This window comes from Mustelus asterias, unplaced genomic scaffold (genome assembly GCF_964213995.1).
Source record: "Mustelus asterias unplaced genomic scaffold, sMusAst1.hap1.1 HAP1_SCAFFOLD_98, whole genome shotgun sequence".
Classification (NCBI taxonomy): domain Eukaryota; kingdom Metazoa; phylum Chordata; class Chondrichthyes; order Carcharhiniformes; family Triakidae; genus Mustelus; species Mustelus asterias.
The window spans coordinates 806,820-825,475 of NW_027590146.1; the positions used below are offsets into that span (position 1 = coordinate 806,820).

An 18,656-nucleotide genomic window follows, 5' to 3' on the forward strand; every position below is an offset into this window, starting at 1 on the left:
CCGGATTAAACTCCATCTGCTATCTCTCTGCAAATATCTGCAACTGATCTATATCCCGCTGTATCCTTTGACAACCTTCTATACTATCCACAACTCCACATACCTAGAGTTGTCTGCAAATTTACTGACCCATCCATGTTATCATCCAAGTCATTTATATGTATCCCAAAGCAATAGGTCCCAGTGCGTATCCCTGTGGAACATAACTAGTCACGGACCTCCAGCCCGAAAAACACCCTTCTACCACAACTCTGACTTCTTTGGGCAAGTCAATTCGGAATCCAAGTGGCCAAGTCACCGTGGATCCCATGCTTGTAAATCTTTTGGATGAGCCGAACATAAGGGGCCTTGTCAAAAGCCTTACTAAAGTCCATGTAGACTAAATCCACTACTCTACCCTCATCGATCACCTTCATCACCCCTCAAAAAAACCAATCAAGTTAGTAAGACATAACCTGCCCCACACAGGCACATGCTGACTTTCCCGAATAGGCCTGGCCTTTCCAAGTGCAGAAACAAAATGGCAGCGATCAAAGTGGATTTCAACTGTCCCAGAATTAACTGAGATGAATTGAGGTTGGGGGGCAAAGAGCAATCAAAATGCATTTGTCCAACAATATACTCTACACATGAAGTTTACAAAAGTATATTACAAGACTACTCAAAGCTGACAGCACACAAAGTGCAAAACAAATAAGTTTCTCCCAATTCTGGATGTTATTTACTCCATTCACAATCACAGTTAACATTTAGCGTGAACATACGTCAAACGTGTAGCCTGAGGGTTTATTTTGAGTTTTCATTCTCTCGCTGAGGGGTCTTAAAAAGCAGCCTTTTCCCTTTGTGGGAGCGGCCCCAGATTTTACTGTGGCCCCAGTACGTTATCCTGAACCTGGGAATGTGTCAGTCTGCGATTACAGAGCTGGAATTAAAAAGGAACTCGCAAAAGCAAAGAGAGGGCAGGAAACAATAAGGGGGCTGTAAAAAGGAAAGACAAAATATATTTTATAAAGACAAAAAATGCAAACAGATAACTCAGACAAGAATACCAAGCATTAAAAAACAAAATGGAAACTTGTGGATGGAGAGAGACGAAATGCACATGGTTCTTAATGATCTGTGTGTCTGTTTTCACAAAACAGGGAAGCGAAGCAGACCTCTCAGTTAAAGATGAGGGTTGTGAAATATTGAATGTGTTAAACTTAGTGAGGGATGAAGTGTTGAGATATTCACCATCTTTGAAAGATTTGAATGAAATGCATCCCAGGCTGCCAAGATGAGTAAGGGAATAAAAAGAAGAAGCTTTAACCATCACTTTCCAGTGCTCTTTGGCTGCAGCGTGATGTTGTCAGATTGGGGAACTGCTAATGTTGTACAGTTATTTAAAAAGCAGCAAGGGGTAATTACAGGTCAGTCAGTTTGATCTTGGTGGACAAATTATTCAAAGACCTTCCGACAGTTATTATAAATGCTCCTTTGGAAAGGCATCAATTGGTAAAAGAAAGGTGATGTCTGACTATCCTCACTGAATTTTTTTCAGATTAGAGAGACACTTGTTTGATGCAGTCTACGTGGGTTTTAGTGAGGTTTTTCTGACAACTGTTCAGAAAAGTAAAAGCCATTGGATCCAAGGGAAAGAAAGTGGTCATTTGGATCCAAAACTGGCTCAGTGGCTAGAATCAAATTGTAATGGTGGATGGATATTTTTTGTAATTGAATGACTATCCAGTGAGGACTCCGTACTCGGCGCCTTGCTGTTTGTGGTAAATATCAATAATTAGTCCTAAATATAGCAGTGATCGGCACAAGGAAGGTCCTCTGCTTATTTCTCCACTCTTCACAGTTCTGCACATTCCTCTGTAGTTATTCATCAGAGCGTCCCATTTCCAAATTCAACGAGCAATAATCCGAGCGAAAGGAGCGAAGAAGTTTCCTGACTTCCTGTAAACTAAACACAAGTCCTCTTCCTGAAGAGTGCTCCACCCGTAAGCAGCCATTGTACCTCGGGTATCCAGCACTTCCAATATTGCGAACAAACATTTACTGGTTCCATCACCATTGGCCAGGCCTCATAAACCCCACATGGGAGACTTAATTGGGGCTGGAGTGAATTGCAGAAGCAAATCCTTCCTGAGGTTGCAAATGATCCTCCTACACTGACTTAAATATAGGAGCCATGATTAAGAAGTTTGCAAGTTATATGAAAATTGGTTGAGTCGTTAACAGTGAGACAGAAAGCTTTAGAATGAAGGAAGATGTCTGTGGACTGAACAGCTGGGCAGAAAAGTGTCAAATAAAATTAATCCAGAGTAGTGTGAGGTAATGCATTTAGAAAAGGCAAATAAGCCGATGAAATACACAATAAATGGATGGATTGGGGAAAGAGAGACCAAAGATACAGAGATATGTTGGAATCCAGGACAAGCTGCATGTACAGAATATTGGTCAAGGCATTAAATGTAAGAAGTTACATTAATCTTATCTTCTGTCTGCAAAAAATCCCTGTCTCTTCATTTCCGTGTAGTGTGTGTCAGTTCTATCCCTGATCCTCTGCGTCAATGAGATAGAAATTTCTTGCAACTTGCTGAAATGAAACAAATTGGAAATGTGATTGTATCCCTTTTCAGTGAAGCTCACAGCTTTACCCTCTGTGTGAAAGCTGCTGCCCATCCTCAGCATGGAATTCAATTTAAACATTCCCCACTTACTGCAGAGAAGGGAGCGGCCCCATTCCAGGCATCAAATTCAACCTGTTTGACAACCTGCGGCTAATTCAACTGTCAACAAGTTTCATTTGAAATTTTACTTTAACTCTTCTTGTTCCAGAGATGTTCAGTAAATCAGTCAAATGATAAGAAACAAATTCCAACTGGGACTTCGGAACTTTGAGCAAACATTGATTTCCTGATATTTGTGGTTTCACCCCAGAGCCCAGGAGCCAGTTCCTTGTCAATGAGCTGAGAGAAGGGCTGTTTCTCTACATGGAGATTAACCATTTAACTTCCAAACTGAATGATCTCTGAGCAACAATGGCTGCAGCTGTTGGGCAATGAGCACTAACACTCCAGTTACATTTATTATTGTAAACCAGCAACTGAGACACCAGATTCTGGCCCAATGGAGTTATTCAAGAAGATGCTCAGAATTTCACTAACTCAGGATGACAAGTGAAGTGAATCTATGGCAGGTCATCGTCAACTGTCCTTATCGAGGATGACATCTACTCAGGGTAAATGGAGTTAAGATGCAGATTAGGCAACATTTAATTAAATAGAGGAAGAGGCTCAAGGGGCGGAATAATTTCATCCTGTTACTGTATTTAAATGTTGGTTGAATAATGAAGTGTGAAACTTCTGGAGGATTTGCACCTCCCTTTTAATCAGTTGATCTTGGATTGTTTATTTCAGATGGTGCAACATTTTTATTCAGAGAATGATCAGATAATCGGGTTCAAAGGACAAACTTTAGAAACGATAGTTTAGCAAAAACACTTTCAATGTTCCATCCTGTGCCAGTTATAGAATCAGGCCCCTAAACTTACTGATAGTTTTATTCTGGGTTCAACCAAATCTCTGAACAAAAGATTTGCTATCGAGTGATTTTAAATATCCAGATTTGGAAATTACTGATTTATAACCTGATCCAACCTGCTGAGGATTCTAGATCGGATCCACGAGGTTAAATATCAATTTTGATGTTAAATTGATAAGAGTAAGACAGGTGAGAGCAGTGTGCACTCTAACACTGCTTCCAACTCTCCATCTCTGTTGGGTGAGGTCCACTGGTTCTCCTGCACCCACTTGGCAGGACAAGACAACAATTCAGGTTGTTGTTTTACTGTGTGTAAATTACAGACAGTGTGGGCCTCCAAATGAAAAGAGAGAATCGAGCCAAAGTTTTGAGTCAAGATGACCCTTCATCTGAACTTGTATTTTAGCTCATTCTTTAAGTTTCCTAACCTACTAGCTGTAATTGAATCAGAATTTGACCGTATTTAATTCCTAGAAATCAGGAACACAGAGGGACTAAGTGAGTTGGTAAAGCTACAGCATAAAAAAACTGGAAATCTATGAATAGGCAGTGTGAGGCCATCCACTTCAGTTCTGAGTATTTTCTCTGTGGGAAGTTGGATGAAAAAGTGATTACCATCTCCAGGTAAAAGACATAAAAGCAAAGAGTTCAGGGAAGGAATTTCAGAGCTGCAGGTCAAAGGGAGTGGAGATACACAGGAGGCCAAACGTGGAGGAATGCTGAGATCTCAGAGGGGAAAAACCATAGACCTATGTGAACAGGAGGTTGAAAATTCTCGGTCTGGAAGAAGACACAGTGCTAAAGAGAAATGAGGCCTCAAAGGGATATGAAATGCAGGATGAGATAGTTCTCTTCGGATGACAAACGGAATAATTTTGGCTTATTCACTGAGTTGAGAGGAATAAGCGGTGATTGCGCTGAAACATACAAGTATCTGAAAGGGCTGGGCAATGTAGACACTAAGTAATTGTTTTCCACTCGTTTGGAAATTGAAAACAGCAGTGCAGGATCTCAGGATAAGCCGTGGATTGTTTAGAATTGGGGTGAGGAGAAATGTTTTCACTCAGAGGGTTGTGAATCTTTGGAATTCTCTACCCCAGAGAAGGTGGATGATCCAGCACTGAAAATATTCAGGACTGAGATTTCTGATCTCTTATCGAGTGAAGGGATATGAGGAGCAGCTGGGAAAGTGGAGTTGGGGCAGAAGAGCAGCCACGATTATATTCAATGCAGAGCAGGGGCAAGGGGCCATGCAGTCGACAACTGACACTATTTCTGATGTGTTTAAATTAAAAGCCAGACATTTGCCAACTGGGGACCAAGGCAGTAATATACAAATTAACACTTTCAGTTCACTGCCTGGCAGACAGTAAAAGAAGATATTAATGTCCATGGAGAAGTAGTCAGGGTCAAAGCGGCAGTCAAGTTCACACATTTAGCCAATTAGGAATGGCTGGAACAGAAAAGAGAAAGATCTTACAATGGAGCGTGGACAGTCTTAACAACCATCACCTTGTCTGAATCCGCAATCACCAGCTTCCCCTTTCCCAAAATACAAATGAAGAACGTATCCACCTGCTGCTCTCCATTTATTCAATTGCAGCTCTCAGCTTCACTTCCAACTGAAATCCTTCATGATCATTTGTGCTGCAATTTGAAAGGGAGCCCAAAAACAGAGAGACTTGGGAAAAAGGGCAGAGATTTTTAAAGACAACACTGTTTAAAAAGCTGGGAAAAATTCCAAATGCCGAATTCGCGTAAAAACTGGAGTAATTCCCGCTGGGGTTTATTTTGGTGGGATTTTCAAATCTCCCACACTGTGCGCACTGCAGAATGCACTCGCGTGAATCTCCTTCAAAACCCAGGGCGGAGCCTATTCCAGCCGGAGAGGCCGGTGGCAGAGCACTGAGCGGGTCACTGTGCAGACGCTGCTTTGTCAGAGCAGAGACTGGGGCTGGCGCAGTAATCCACACTGCCAGCCTCCCGATTGCTGTCCAGCCCCGCGTCCCCACACACATTACTGACCGTGCGACCCCCCCACCCACCCCTCCCCCACACGCCCTGATCACTGGTCTCGCAGACATGTCTGGGCCAGCCATGACCTCTCTACCCCCCCACCCAACCTCCCCCACCGGCCTGGAGGGGGACTGGGGGGAGATGCTTGCGGCCCCAAAGACTTCAGTCCCAGGCCCGCTATGCAAATGGTCATCAGTATAATTTATACAGCTCCGCACCGATTTCTGGCACAAAGCTGACTGCGCCAAAAATCTGGCCAGTGACACACGGAGGCCGTGGCACCCAGCGGGAAGCCCGCTACACGGTCTTCGCTTGCGTCTCTTGGCTCACTGCACTGCTCGTGGACTGGGGGAATCACCCCCATAAACTACAAAAGGCGAGAGAAGGTTATGTTTATCATTCACCAGTTCAGCCTCAGCTTCAGCACTGCACCCAATTTGAGGTCTCTGGAAAGAATGTAAAGCAGCATTTCTGGCACAGCTCCAAGAATCAGGATCTTTACCAAATGACTGCAAAGGTTCATGAAGGTGGCTCATCGCCACCTTCTTATCGACAATTAGGGATCAGCAACAAATGCCGGTGATGTCCCGATTCCATTGACAGAGAAGAAAAACTTCAGTTTTGTAGACCATGGAGAAACTGGCACTATTCTCCGAGAGCAAAGAATAAAGAGCGTCTGAACAGGGGAGTTCAAAATGAGGAGGCTTTGATAATGAGAAGTGTTTCCACTGACAAAAGGGTCAGAAGCAGATAAGGACAGATTTATGGCGTTCTGTAATTGGTAAAGGAACCAGAAGGGAGATGAGCTATCTTTTAAACAGCAAGTTCTGATCTGGAAAGAACTATCTGAAAAAGTGAGGCCGCAAATAACCTCCCCTCCTGTTCTCCCTCCAACTGCTCTAACTGAGGATTTTAGGGTTTTGAATGGAATTATCAGTTGACAGAAATTTTACTCACTGGTGTGAGAGTCGCCGGGTCCGGATGGGATGTACCCCAGGTTACTGTGGGAGGCGAGGGAAGAGATTGCAGAGCCTCTGGCGACGATCTTTGCGTCGTCGATGGAGACGGGAGAGGTGCCAGAGGATTGGAGGATTGCGGATGTGGTTCCTATTTTCAAGAAGGGGAATAGGGATAGCCCAGGAAATTACTGACCGGTGAGTCTAACCTCAGTAGTTGGTAAGCTGAGGGACAAGATTTATGAGCATTTAGAGAGGTTTAGTATGCTCAAGAATACTCAGCATGGCTTTGTCAAAGGCAGATCGTGCCTTATGAGCCTGATGGAGTTCTTCGAAAATGTGACGAAACACATTGACGAAGGGAAAGCAGTAGATGTGGTTTATATGGATTTTAGCAAGGCGTTCAATAAGGTCCCCCATGCAAGGCTTCTAGAAAAGGTGAGAGGGCATGGGATCCAAAGGGCTGCTGCCCTGTGGATCCAGAACTGGCTTAACCAAAGGAGGCAGAGTGTGTGCATGGATGGGTCTTTTTCTAAATGGAGGTCGGTCACCAGTGGTGTGCCCCAGGAACCTTGCTGTTTGTCACTTTCATAAATGACCTGGATGAGGAAGTGGAGGGATGGGTTGGTAAGTTTGCCGAAGGTTGGTGGGGTTGTGGATAGTCTGGAGGGATGTCAGAAGTTACAAAGGGACATAGATAGGATGCAAGACTGGGCGGAGAAGTGGCAGATGGACTTCAACCCAGATAAATGCGTAGTGGTCTATTTTGGCAGGTCAAATGGGATGAAGGAGTACAATATAAAGAGAAATAGTCTTAGTACTGTAGAGGATCAGAAAGACCTTGGGGTCTGGGTCCATAGGACTCTAAAATCGGCCCCGCAGGTGGAGGAGATGGTTAAGAAGGCGTATGGTGTGCTGGCCTTTATCAATCGAGGGATTGAGTTTAGGAGTCTGGGGATAATGATGCAGCTATATAAGACCCTCGTCAGACCCCACTTGGAGTACTGTGCTCAGTTCTGGTCGCCTCATTGCAGGAAGGATGTGGAAAAGATTGAAAGGGTGCAGAGGCGATTTACAAGGATGTTGCCTGGATTGAGTGGCATGCCTTATGAGGATAGGTTGAGGGAGCTCGGTCTTTTCTCCTTGGAGAGACGTAGGATGAGAGGAGACCTAATAGAGATATATAAGACGTTGAGAGGCACAGATCGTGTGGACTCTCAGAGGCTTTTTCCCAGGGTGGAAATGGCTGCTACGAGAGGACACAAGTTTAAGGTGCTGGGGTGTAGGTACAGGGGAAATGTTAGGGGGAAGTTTTTCACACAGAGGGTGGTGGGCGAGTGGAATCGGCTGCCATCAGTGGTGGTGGAGGCAAACTCTATAGGGTCTTTTAAGAGACTCCTGGATGAGTATATGGGACTTAATAGGATGGAGGGTTATAGGTAGGCCTAAAAGGTAGGGATATGTTCGGCACAACTTGTGGGGCTGAAGGGCTTGTTTTGTGCTGTAGTTTTTCTATGTTTCTATGAGAGCTCAGGACAAGGGGACAAATATCTTATTATCAGAGCCAGGATATTCAGGAGATAAATTTAGGAAACACTTGCTCACACAAAGGGTGGGGGAAGTGTGGAACTCTCTCCCACACATAGCTGCAGATATTAGCTGTTGAATATTCTCCCCGTGTCTCCATGGGTTTCCTCCGGGTGCTCTGGTTTCCTCCAACAGTCCAAAGATGTGTGGGTTAGGTGGATTGGCCGTGCTCAGTTGACCCTAGTGTCAGGGGGTTAACAGGGTAAATATGTGGGTGTTATTGGGGTGGGGCCTGGGTGGGATTGTGGTCGGTGCAGACTTGCTGAGCTGAATGGCCTCCTTCTGCACTGTGGGGATTCTGTGAACAATTTTCACTCTGAGATGGGGATATTTCTGCTGCCAGAAGGTGTGGATCTGAAGCCCAGGCGGCTGGATGGAGTTTGTCTCCCTGATCAACGGGCAGCTCAGGCTGCAGGGACTGAATGTCTGCCTCCTCCTCTTGCTGCTGCCGGAGCTCAGAGCTTGTGCAGCTCCTGGAGCTGGGGGAGGCCATTCGGCCGCTTCAATATGGACAGCCCACCTTTCAGACAGTTTATCCCTTGTCTGATGTCGGTGAGCTTTGTGTTATTTTTATTAAAGGGTTATTAACAATGTGCAGATTCACACAGACTCTCTCCATGTTACTGGGTCACCAATGTTGCTGATCTTTCCCCTGAGCGGGGACACTCACAATAAGGAAACAGCCTCCTCACCCAGGCCCGGCCCGTTGCTAAGGGAACCTGGCTCAGTCACTGCGCAGGCCCGGCCCGTTGCTAAGGGAACGCGGCTCAGTCACTGCGCAGGCCCGGCCCGTTGCTAAGGGAACGCGGCTCAGTCACTGCGCAGGCCCGGCCTGTTGCTAAGGGAACCTGGCTCAGTCACTGCGCAGGCCCGGCCCGTTGCTAAGGGAACGCGGCTCAGTCACTGCGCAGGCCCGGCCTGTTGCTAAGGGAACCTGGCTCAGTCACTGCGCAGGCCCGGCCCGTTGCTAAGGGAATGCGGTTCAATCACTGCGCAGGCGCAGCCCGTTGCTAAGGGAATGCGGTTCAATCACTGCGGAGGCGCAGCCCATTGCTAAGGGAATGCGGCTCAATCACTGCGCAGGTGCAGCCCGTTGCTAAGGGAATGCGGTTCAATCACTGCGCAGGCCCGGCCCGTTGCTAAGGGAATGCGGCTCAATCACTGCGCAGGCCCGGCCCGTTGCTAAGGGAATGCGGCTCAATCACTGCGCAGGCCCGGCCCGTTGCTAAGGGAATGTGGCTCAGACACTGCGCAGGCTCGAGCCCGCTGAGGTCAGCTCGGCAGGTCACGTGAGGAGCTGTCAATCAATTGCCTATTCAGCATCTTTGTTCAATCATTGACTGAATAAATTCTGTTAACCTGTTGCATCAAACTCACTGTCTGGTGTCTTTTCATCTTGTCCCAGGAACTTAGTTCATCTCAGTGAGTCTCACACAAGCAGCTGGAGGCACTTTGTGCTCTCATGGTTATCCTGTCCACCCAAATAGTCTGAAGATTTCAAAGGTTGGTGTGAGATTCTTGAATTTACCAATGTATGGGAATAACAATAAACATATGGAATTTTAACCATATCTCACCATTGACTTCAATCATGCACACGTACAAACGCATGTACGCACACACGGAGATGGCCCGGAACTTGCACATGTTCACGTGTGATTTCAAGAAGAAATTAGATATAACTTTTGGGGCTAAAGGGATCGCGGGATTAGGGAGGGGAAGGGGAGATCAGGATATTGAATTTGATGATTAGCCATGAGGAAGAGTTCATAGAGTGTATCTGCGATACCTTCCTTGAACAGTATGTAATGGAACCTACAAGGGAGCAAGCTATCCTAGATCTGGACCTGTGTAATGTGACGGGAATAATTAGTGATCTTACAGTTAGGGATCCTCTTGGAAGAAGCGATCACAGTACGGTTGAATTTAAAATACAGATAGAGCGTGAGAAGGTAGAATCCAAAAGCAATGTCTTGTGCTTAAACAAAGGAGACTACAAAGGGATGAGGGAGGAGTTGGCTCAGGGAAACTGGGAGCAAAAACTTTATGGTGGGAAAATTGAGGAACAGTGGAGGACTTTCAAAGCGATCTTTCACGGTGCTCAGCAAAAGTATATATCAGTGATAAGGAAGGACTGTAGAAAAAGACATAATCAGCCATGGATATCGAAGGAAATAAAGGAGGGTATCAAATTGAAAGAAAATGCATACAAAGTGGCAAAGATTAGTGGGAACCTGGAGGATTGGGAAATCTTTAAAGGTCAGCAGAAAGCCACAAAAAAAGCTATAAAGAAAAATAAGATGGATTATGAGAGTAAACTCGCTCAGAATAAAAAAAACAGACAGCAAAAGTTTCTGCAAATATATAAAATGAAAAAGAGTGGCTAAAGTAAAGATTAGTCCTTTAGAGGATGAGACGGGGGATGTAATAACTGGATATGAGAAAATGGCTGAGGCATTGAACAGGTATTTTGCGTCAGTCTTCACAGTGGAAGACACAAATAACATGCCAAGAATTGATGAGTGGAAGGCTATGGCAGGTGAGGACCTCGAAACTATCATTATCATGAAAGAGGTAGTGTTGGGCAAGTTAATGAGGCTAAAGGTAGACAAGTCTCCTGGCCCTGATGGATTGCATCCCAGGGAACTAAAAGAGATGGTGGGGGAAATGCACTGGTGATAATTTACCAAAATTCGCTGGACTCTGGCATGGTTCCCGCAGATTGGAAAACAGCAAATGTGAAGCCACTGTTTAAAAAAGGAGGTAGACAAAAGGCAGGTGACTATAGGCCAGTTAGCTTAACTTCTGGAGTAGAGAAAATGCTTGAAGCTATCATCAAGGAAGAAATAGCGAGACATCTGGATATAAATTGTCCCATTGGTAAGATGCAGCATGGGTTCATGAAGGGAAGGTCATGTTTGACTAATTTGGTGGAATTCTTTGAGAACATTACGTGTGCAGTGGACAATGGGGAACCTGTGGATGTGGTGTATCTGGATTTTCAAAAAGCATTTGGCAAGGCGCCGCACCAAAGACTGCTACACAAGATAAAGGTGCACGGTGTTACGGGTAATGTATTGCATGGATAGAGGATTGGTTAACTAACAGAAAGCAAAGAGTGGGGGTAAATGGGTGTTTTTCTGGTTGCCGATCACTGACTAGTAGTAAGCCGCAGGGACCAGTGTTGGGACTGCAATTGTTTACGATTTACATTGATGATTTGGAGCTGGGGACCAAGTGTAGTGTGCCAAAATTCGCAGATGATACTAAGATGGGTGGCAGAGCAAAGTGCGCAGAGGACGCTGAAAGTCTGCAAAGGGATATAGATAATTTGTGAGTGGACGAGAGTCTGGCAGATGGAGTACAATGTTGGGAAATATGAGAGCATCCATTTTGGTTGGAATGACAGCAAAATGGACTATTATTTAAATAGTAAAAAAATGCAGCATGCTGCTGTGCAGAGGGACCTGGGTGTTCTTGTGCAGGAATCTCAAGGAGTTGATTTGCAGGTGCAGCAGGTATTTAAGAAGGTAAATGGAATTTTGTCCTTCATTGCTAGAGGGATGGAGTTTAAAAACAGCGAGATTATGTTGCAGCTGTATCAGGTGCTGGTGAGGCCACACCTGGAGTACTGTGTAGTTTTGGTCTCCTTACTTGAGAAAGGATATACTGGCACTGAAGGGGGTGCAGAGGAGATTCACTCAGTTGATTCCGGAGTTGAGAGGGTTGGCTTATGAGCAGAGACTGAGTAGACTGGGGCTATACTCATTGGAATTCAGAAGAATGAGGGGAGGTCTTATAGAAACATATAAGATTATGAAGGGAATAGATAAGATAGAAGCAGGGAAATTATTTCCACTGGCAGTAAAACTAAAACTAGGGGGCATAGCCTCAAAATAAGGGGGAGCAGATTTAGGACTGAGTTGAGGAGGAACTTCTTCACACAAAGGGTTGTGAATCTGTGGAATTCCCTGCCCAGTGAAGCAGTTGAGGCTACCTCATTGAATGTTTTTAAGGCAAGGATAGATACATTTTTGAACAGTAAAGGAATTAAGGGTTATGGTGAGCGGTCGGGTAAGTGGAGCTGAGTCCACGAAAAGATCAGCCTTGATCTTATTGAATGGCAGAGCAGGCTCAAGGGACCAGATGGACTACTCCAGAAGTTCTTATGACCAAAATGAATGGTGGAGCAGGCTCGAAGGGCCGAATGGCCTCCTCCTGCTTCTCGTTTCTATGTTTCACACATAACCCCCATGCAGGCAAACATTTACACACTCACACACTCAATTTCTCTCACAAACACAGACACACACACTCGCACATAGGCACACACCCCTCCCATGCACATATACACACACATACACATACTTGCAGAATACACACACACACATACACACACCCAAATACGCCTATGCAGACCACCTCACACCCTGATACACACACACACATACTGATACATACACCAATATACGCACGCAGACACACACACACACACAGACACGCACACAAACAAATACAATCTCCCATTTCATTGTTTCATCAAACAAGGACAGGACAGTTCAGAAAATGCAGTTAGATACAGATGAAAACTCCCATCATATCAGCCTCTCTTTCCCACTCTCCATCCAGCTGGAGTGGGCAAGAGAGAAACAGGGATAGAGAGAGAGTAACAGAGAGAGGGGAGGAAAGGAATGGAGTGAGAGTCACAGAGAGGGAGAGGAAGTGATTGAGATAGAGTGTGTTCGGCAGAGTTCCTGCAATGCTGAGTACAATGGCCTTTGAAGGTACCACACAGAACACAACAAATAGGAGCAGAAGTAGGCCATTCTGCCCCTTGAGGCTGCTCCTCCCATTGATAAGATCATGGCTGATCTGACTGTGGCCTGAACTCTACTTTGCTGCCTGTCTCCCCATAATGCTCAACTCACTCTCTGGGGAAAGTGGTTAGCACTGCTGCTTCACAGCGCCAAGGACCTGGATTTGATTCACAGCTTGGGTCACTGTCTGTGTGGAGTTTGCATGTTCTCCTCATGTCTGCATGGGTTTCCTCCGGGTGCTCCGGTTTCCTCCCATATTCTGGTTCGGTGCATTGATCCGAACAGGCGCCAACTAGAGGAATTTCACAGTAACTTCATTGCAGTGTTAATGTAAGACTGACTTGTGACCAATAAATGAATTTTAACTTTGAATTCTAAACACTAACCACCCCCTGAGAGAACAAATTATTCCTCCTCATCTCCATCTTTAATGGGCGCTGTATGAATTTTAAACTGTGCCCTCCCTGATACTAGATTCCCCCATGTTGGCCCTGTTCTGTGATAATACAGATGTTTAAAGATTATTCAGTAGTTCTTCAAGGGTAGCAGACACAGGGAAAAAAGAAGTGACTCTGTACACAACAGATATATTTCAAGGGGATATATATGAGTGGGCAGTAATCTTCTCTCAGAATCAGACAGATTGTGAGTTCAGCTCAGAGCCTCAAATACTAGGCCCTTAGCATCGATCAGAGACTCCGAACACAGCATGATGGGAGAGGGGACAAAGGAAACTGGTGTTGAATTTGTGAGCCTTGCTTTGTGGAAAGCTTTAGTGCTTGGGGAGAATGTCAACTTTTGAATGTACCTACCATATATTAAGCTGATCTTTCACTACACACTATCGGTAACTGCAACACTATATTCTGCACCCTTTCCTCTCATTCTCCCCTATGTACTCTATGAACGGTATGTTTTGTCTGTATAGCGCACAAGAAACAATACTTTTCACTGCATCCCAATACAAATCAATCAAATCAAATCAAATTAACACGGTGAAGTTTGGACCCCGTGGGGTGACAGTTGTCTGAATATAGATTCTATCTTATTGTAACATTCAGGTACCACGTGTACTGAGCTCACCAGCGTTCTGTCTGTATTGTGTGAATCCAGTCTTGAAATATCCACTAATATTGCTAATTCTGCCAAAACAGAAACAAAAAGAGTGTTTGAATTCTCCGTGATTAGTCCCCTTAATGATAAACAACATGGTGGATGAGAGGGATAGAGAGAGAGAGGAAGAGATACAGAGTAACAGAGAGGTAGGGAGAATGAGAGAGAGCAATGCAGAGAGTAACAGTTGTCTGAATACAGATTCTATCTTATTGTAACATTAAGCTACCACATGTACTGAGCTCACCAGCATTTGCAGAAGCCATTATATAAATACTGTTCTGTCTGTATTGTGTGAATCCAATCTTGAAATTTGCACTCATGTTGCTAATTCTGCCAAGACAGAAACAGAAAGAGTGTTTGAATTCTCTGTGATTAGACTCCTTAACGATAAACAACATAGTGGATGAGAGGGATAGAGAGGGAGAGGGATAGAGAGGGAGAGAGAGAGATGGAGCGATGCAGAGTAACAGAGAGATAGGGAGAGGGAGCAATGCAGAGAGTAACAGTTAGACAGTCAGGAATAGAGATTAATTCAGATGGATAGTGAGTGTCAGGGGAGTCCGAGACGCTCCATAAACAAGGTAAAGATTTGAAAATGGAGGAGTGTTTCTTACCCACTTTTAAAAGACAATCCACACTCACACCAGTCACATTTCACACTCTCTGCTCAGTCCTGTGTTGGGGGGTGTTGAGTGTGGGATCAGTGTTTGCTTTTCTCAAACCGCACTGATATTCCCAACAAGGGCAAGAGGTTTCAGTGTTTGAAAATGTAAACATTTAAAAGCAAAACTAGACTGGATTTGGTTAAATCTCGTGGGATCCAGGATGAGGTGGCCAAATGGATACAAAATTGGTTGATGACAGAAGACAGAAGGTGGTTGTGGAGGGTTGTTCTATTTTCAAACTGGAGGCCTGTGACCAGCGGGGTGCCTCAGGGATCGGTGCTGGGTCCCCTGCTATTTGTAATTTATATTAATAATTTAGATGAGAATTTAGGAGGCATGGTTAGTAATTTTGCAGATGACACCAGGATTTGTGGCATAGTTATCTCGGATTGCAACGGGATCTTGATCATTTGATCGAGTGGGCTGATGAATGGTGGATGGAGTTTAATTTAGATAAACGCAAGATGATGCACTTTGGTAGATCGAACCAGCGCAGGACTTAGTTAGTGGTAGGGCATTGGTGAGAGTTATAGAACAGAGATCTAGGGGTACTGATTCATAGCTCCTTGAAAGTGGAGTCACAGGTGGATAGAGTGGTGAAGAAGGCATTCCACATGCTTGGTTTCATTGGTCAGAATACTGAATGGGATTTGGGCCATCATGTTGAAGTTGTACAAGACATTGGTAAGGCCACACTTGGAATACTGTGTACTGTTCTGGTCACCCTATTATACCAAGGATATTATTAAACTAGGAAGTGTGCAGAAAAGAACTACTGGGATACTGCAGGGTCTTGATGGTTTGAGTTATAAGCAGAGGCTGCAAAGACTGGGACATTTTCTCCTGGAGCATAGGAGGCTTCGGGGTGGTCGAACAGTGGCCTCGCTGGATTCACTCTGTCCTTTCAGATTCAGTCTCACAGGCCTGGCTGTGTTCACTGTGTCCTTTGAGATTCAGTCTCACAAGCCTGGCTGGGATCACTCTATCCTTAGAGATTCAGTGTCACAGGCATTGCTGGGTTCTGTCTGTCGCTTGAGATACAGTCCCACAGGCCTGGCTGGATTCACTCTGTCCTTTAGGATTCAGTGTCACAGGCCTGGCTGGATTCACTCTGTCCTTTAGGATTCAGTGTCACAGGCCTGGCTGGATTCACTCTGTCCTTTAGGATTCAGTGTTACAGGCCTGGCTGGGTTCACTCTGTCCTTTAGGATTCAGTGTCACAGGCCTGGCTGGATTCACTCTGTCCTTTAGGATTCAGTGTCACAGGCCTGGCTGGGTTCACTCTGTCCTTTAGGATTCAGTGTCACAGGCCTGGCTGGATTCACTCTGTCCTTTAGGATTCAGTGTCACAGGCCTGGCTGGATTCAGTGCCAGGTTCACAGGAGTGCCCGTGTCAATTAGTAGTTCCCTCTAGCTCGATTTGAAGTCCCAACTATCTCAATTTGGAGTGCCCCCTATCTCGATTGCGAGTGACCCTCTAACGATTAGGAGTGTCCCATCTTGATTTGGAGTGTCCCGATCTGCAATAAGGGAGCCTTCTATCTCGATTAGGAATGCCCCCCTGTTTAGATTTGGACCAGTGACTATTTCAGTGAGGTGTGCCCCCCGTCATTTCTGAGTGTCCCCGGTCAATTAGGAACGCTGCCTACCTCGATTAGGTCTGTCCCTCCCTCGATTAGGAGTGTCCCGTATCTCGAACAATGGAGCCTTCTATATCAGTTCGGGGTGCCCCCGATTTAGATTTGGAGCAGCGACTAATTCAATTAGCAGTTCCCCCCCCCATCGCCGTTAGCAGTCCCCCCCCTCCCCGTTAGCAGTGCCCCCCCCGTCGCCATTGGCAGTGCCCCCCCCGTCGCCGTTGGCAGTGCCCCCCCCATCGCCGTTGGCAGTTCCCCCCCCCCCCCCCCACCGTCGCCGTTAGCAGTGCCCCCCTGTCTCGATTGGGAGCACGCCGTATCTCGAATAAGAGAGACTTCTATCCCGATTAGGTGTGCTCCCATTTAGATTTAGAGCAGTGACAGTATCAATTCTGAGTGCCCGCATATCAGCTCGCAGTGCTCCTGTCAATGAGGAGTGCCCAGGTGAATCACAAGTGCCCCCAATTTCGGTTTGGAGTGCCCCCATCTTGATTACATGCGCCCTTATCTCGATTAGAAGGCCATGGACCAAATCCTGAGTGGAATGACAGGAGTCCAGACTTACCTGGATGAGATCTTGCTCATGGATTCGACTATTTTCCCAGTACTTGCAGAATACCTTCGAGGTTGCAGGAGCACGGCCTGCAAATCAAGAGAGAAATATGAGTTCTTCAAGGACTCCATTGAATGTCTGGGTCATGAAATGGATGCACAAAGCCTCAGATGGAGGTCATCATGAAGGCCCCAAGACCAGACAATGTGTCCCAATTCAGGTTGTTTTTGGGTCTAATCAGTTACTATGACAACAAGCTCAATCCGGACCTGGCGGCAGCATTGAAACTGATGCTCCAGTTGCTGGTGAAAGGAGAGCCGTGGAAGTGAACAAAAGGAGGCCTCCCTGGCGGTAAAGCAGGCTTTGAAGAGATTGGAAATGCGAGTTCAATTTAACCCAAAGTTACCGCTGCAGCTTACATGCGAAGCCTCGCCCAATGGGATTGAGGTTGTCCTGTCTAACGTTCTGTCAAACGGAGAGGAAGATCCATAGTATTCGCTTCTAGATCATTGACGAAAGCTGAGGAAAAGTTTGCTCGGGTGGAAAAAGAAGGCGGAGGCATCGTCTTTGCATCAAGAAATTAAAATCTCTGCCATGATGATGTTGTGACTGAGCTCGAAGGGCTGAATTACTGACTCCCTTTCATAATTCCTATATTTTATCTTCCATCCTTGGACCATTCACTGGGATACCGTCCATGGCAGCAGTTTGATTGCAGAGGTGGGTGTTGGTGCTGTCAGTGAGAAACACGGCAATGCGGATGCTCTGTCAAGGCTGCCTTTGCCTGGAGATAAAGATGTTCCCGCTGGAATGTGCAGATAATGCACTTCACACAAGAAGATAAAGTTCCGGTAACCGCTAACCAGTTACGGAAAGCCACCCGGAATGATCCGGTTATGAGGCAGGGAGTGGAACTTGTCCAGAGAGGGAGGATGAGTAGAAAGCACCCGGAGTTACGGCGATAAGTGTGTGGAAGCTGGGAGTTGTCGGTGTTGCTGGATGTTTATTCTGGGCTATGAGAGCCTCATTTCCCCATCATTAAGAGGAAAGGTGCTGGAACGGGAGCACCAAGAGCACCCGGGGGTGCTGCCAATGGAAGAGACAACAAGAAGCTGTTTGTGGTGCTGCCCAAATGGAAGAGAAAGTGGGATGGTGCGAATGCTGCGCTTGGGGACGGAAGGTGCCGCCCTTGCTGCCTCTTGCTGGCTGGGATTGTCCCCAATGGCAGCGAATCCACAGCGAGTCGCTGCTTCATCACAATCTGCCCGACTCCACCCACACTGGCTGTCAATCATTCTGCTGGAGCGACTTCCTATTGGCTGTGTTCAGCTGATGGACAGCAGAATGCACCAATGGAGAATGAGGGTGCAGTGATGGATTGTGCAATGAATCAATGAGGCTTTTGACAAGGTACCACATGGTAGGTTGTTGCACAACCTCCATCATGGGACCCAGGATGAGGTAGTTAAATGGATACAAAATTGGCTTAATGACAGAAGCCAGTGAATGGTTGTCCAGGGTTGTTTTTCAAACTGGAGGCCTGTGACCAGCGGTGTCCTCTGGGATCAGTGCTGGGTCCACTGTTATTTGTCATTTATATTAATGATTTGGATGAGAATATAGGAGGCATGGTTAGTAAGTTTGCAGATGACACCAAGATTGGTCGCAAAGTGGACAGTGAGCGGCACGGTAGCACAGTGGTTCGTGGGCGGCACGGTAGCACAGTGGTTAGCACTGCTGCTTCACAGCTCCAGGGACCTGGGTTCGATTCCCGGCTT

General features: G+C 46.0%; 1 protein-coding gene across 3 annotated transcripts in view; it reads right to left on the minus strand.

Annotated features, from left to right (window-relative positions):
- The window catches only part of LOC144484298 (uncharacterized), a 42,776-nt gene extending 24,626 nt beyond the window's left edge, over positions 1-18,150 (minus strand). For 2 of the 3 annotated variants that reach the window (XM_078202832.1, XM_078202831.1), the window contains exons 1-2: positions 16,891-18,150; positions 13,991-14,049 (exon numbers count right to left, since the gene is read on the minus strand). In XM_078202832.1, the coding sequence (XP_078058958.1) occupies positions 13,991-14,049; positions 16,891-17,009 (178 nt within the window). In that variant the 5' untranslated portion in view covers positions 17,010-18,150. Of the gene's footprint in view, positions 1-13,990; positions 14,050-14,267; positions 14,354-16,890 lie in introns of all 3 variants that reach the window. The other variant, XM_078202833.1, reaches the window with a different exon arrangement.
- Positions 18,151-18,656: the final 506 nt, after the last annotated feature.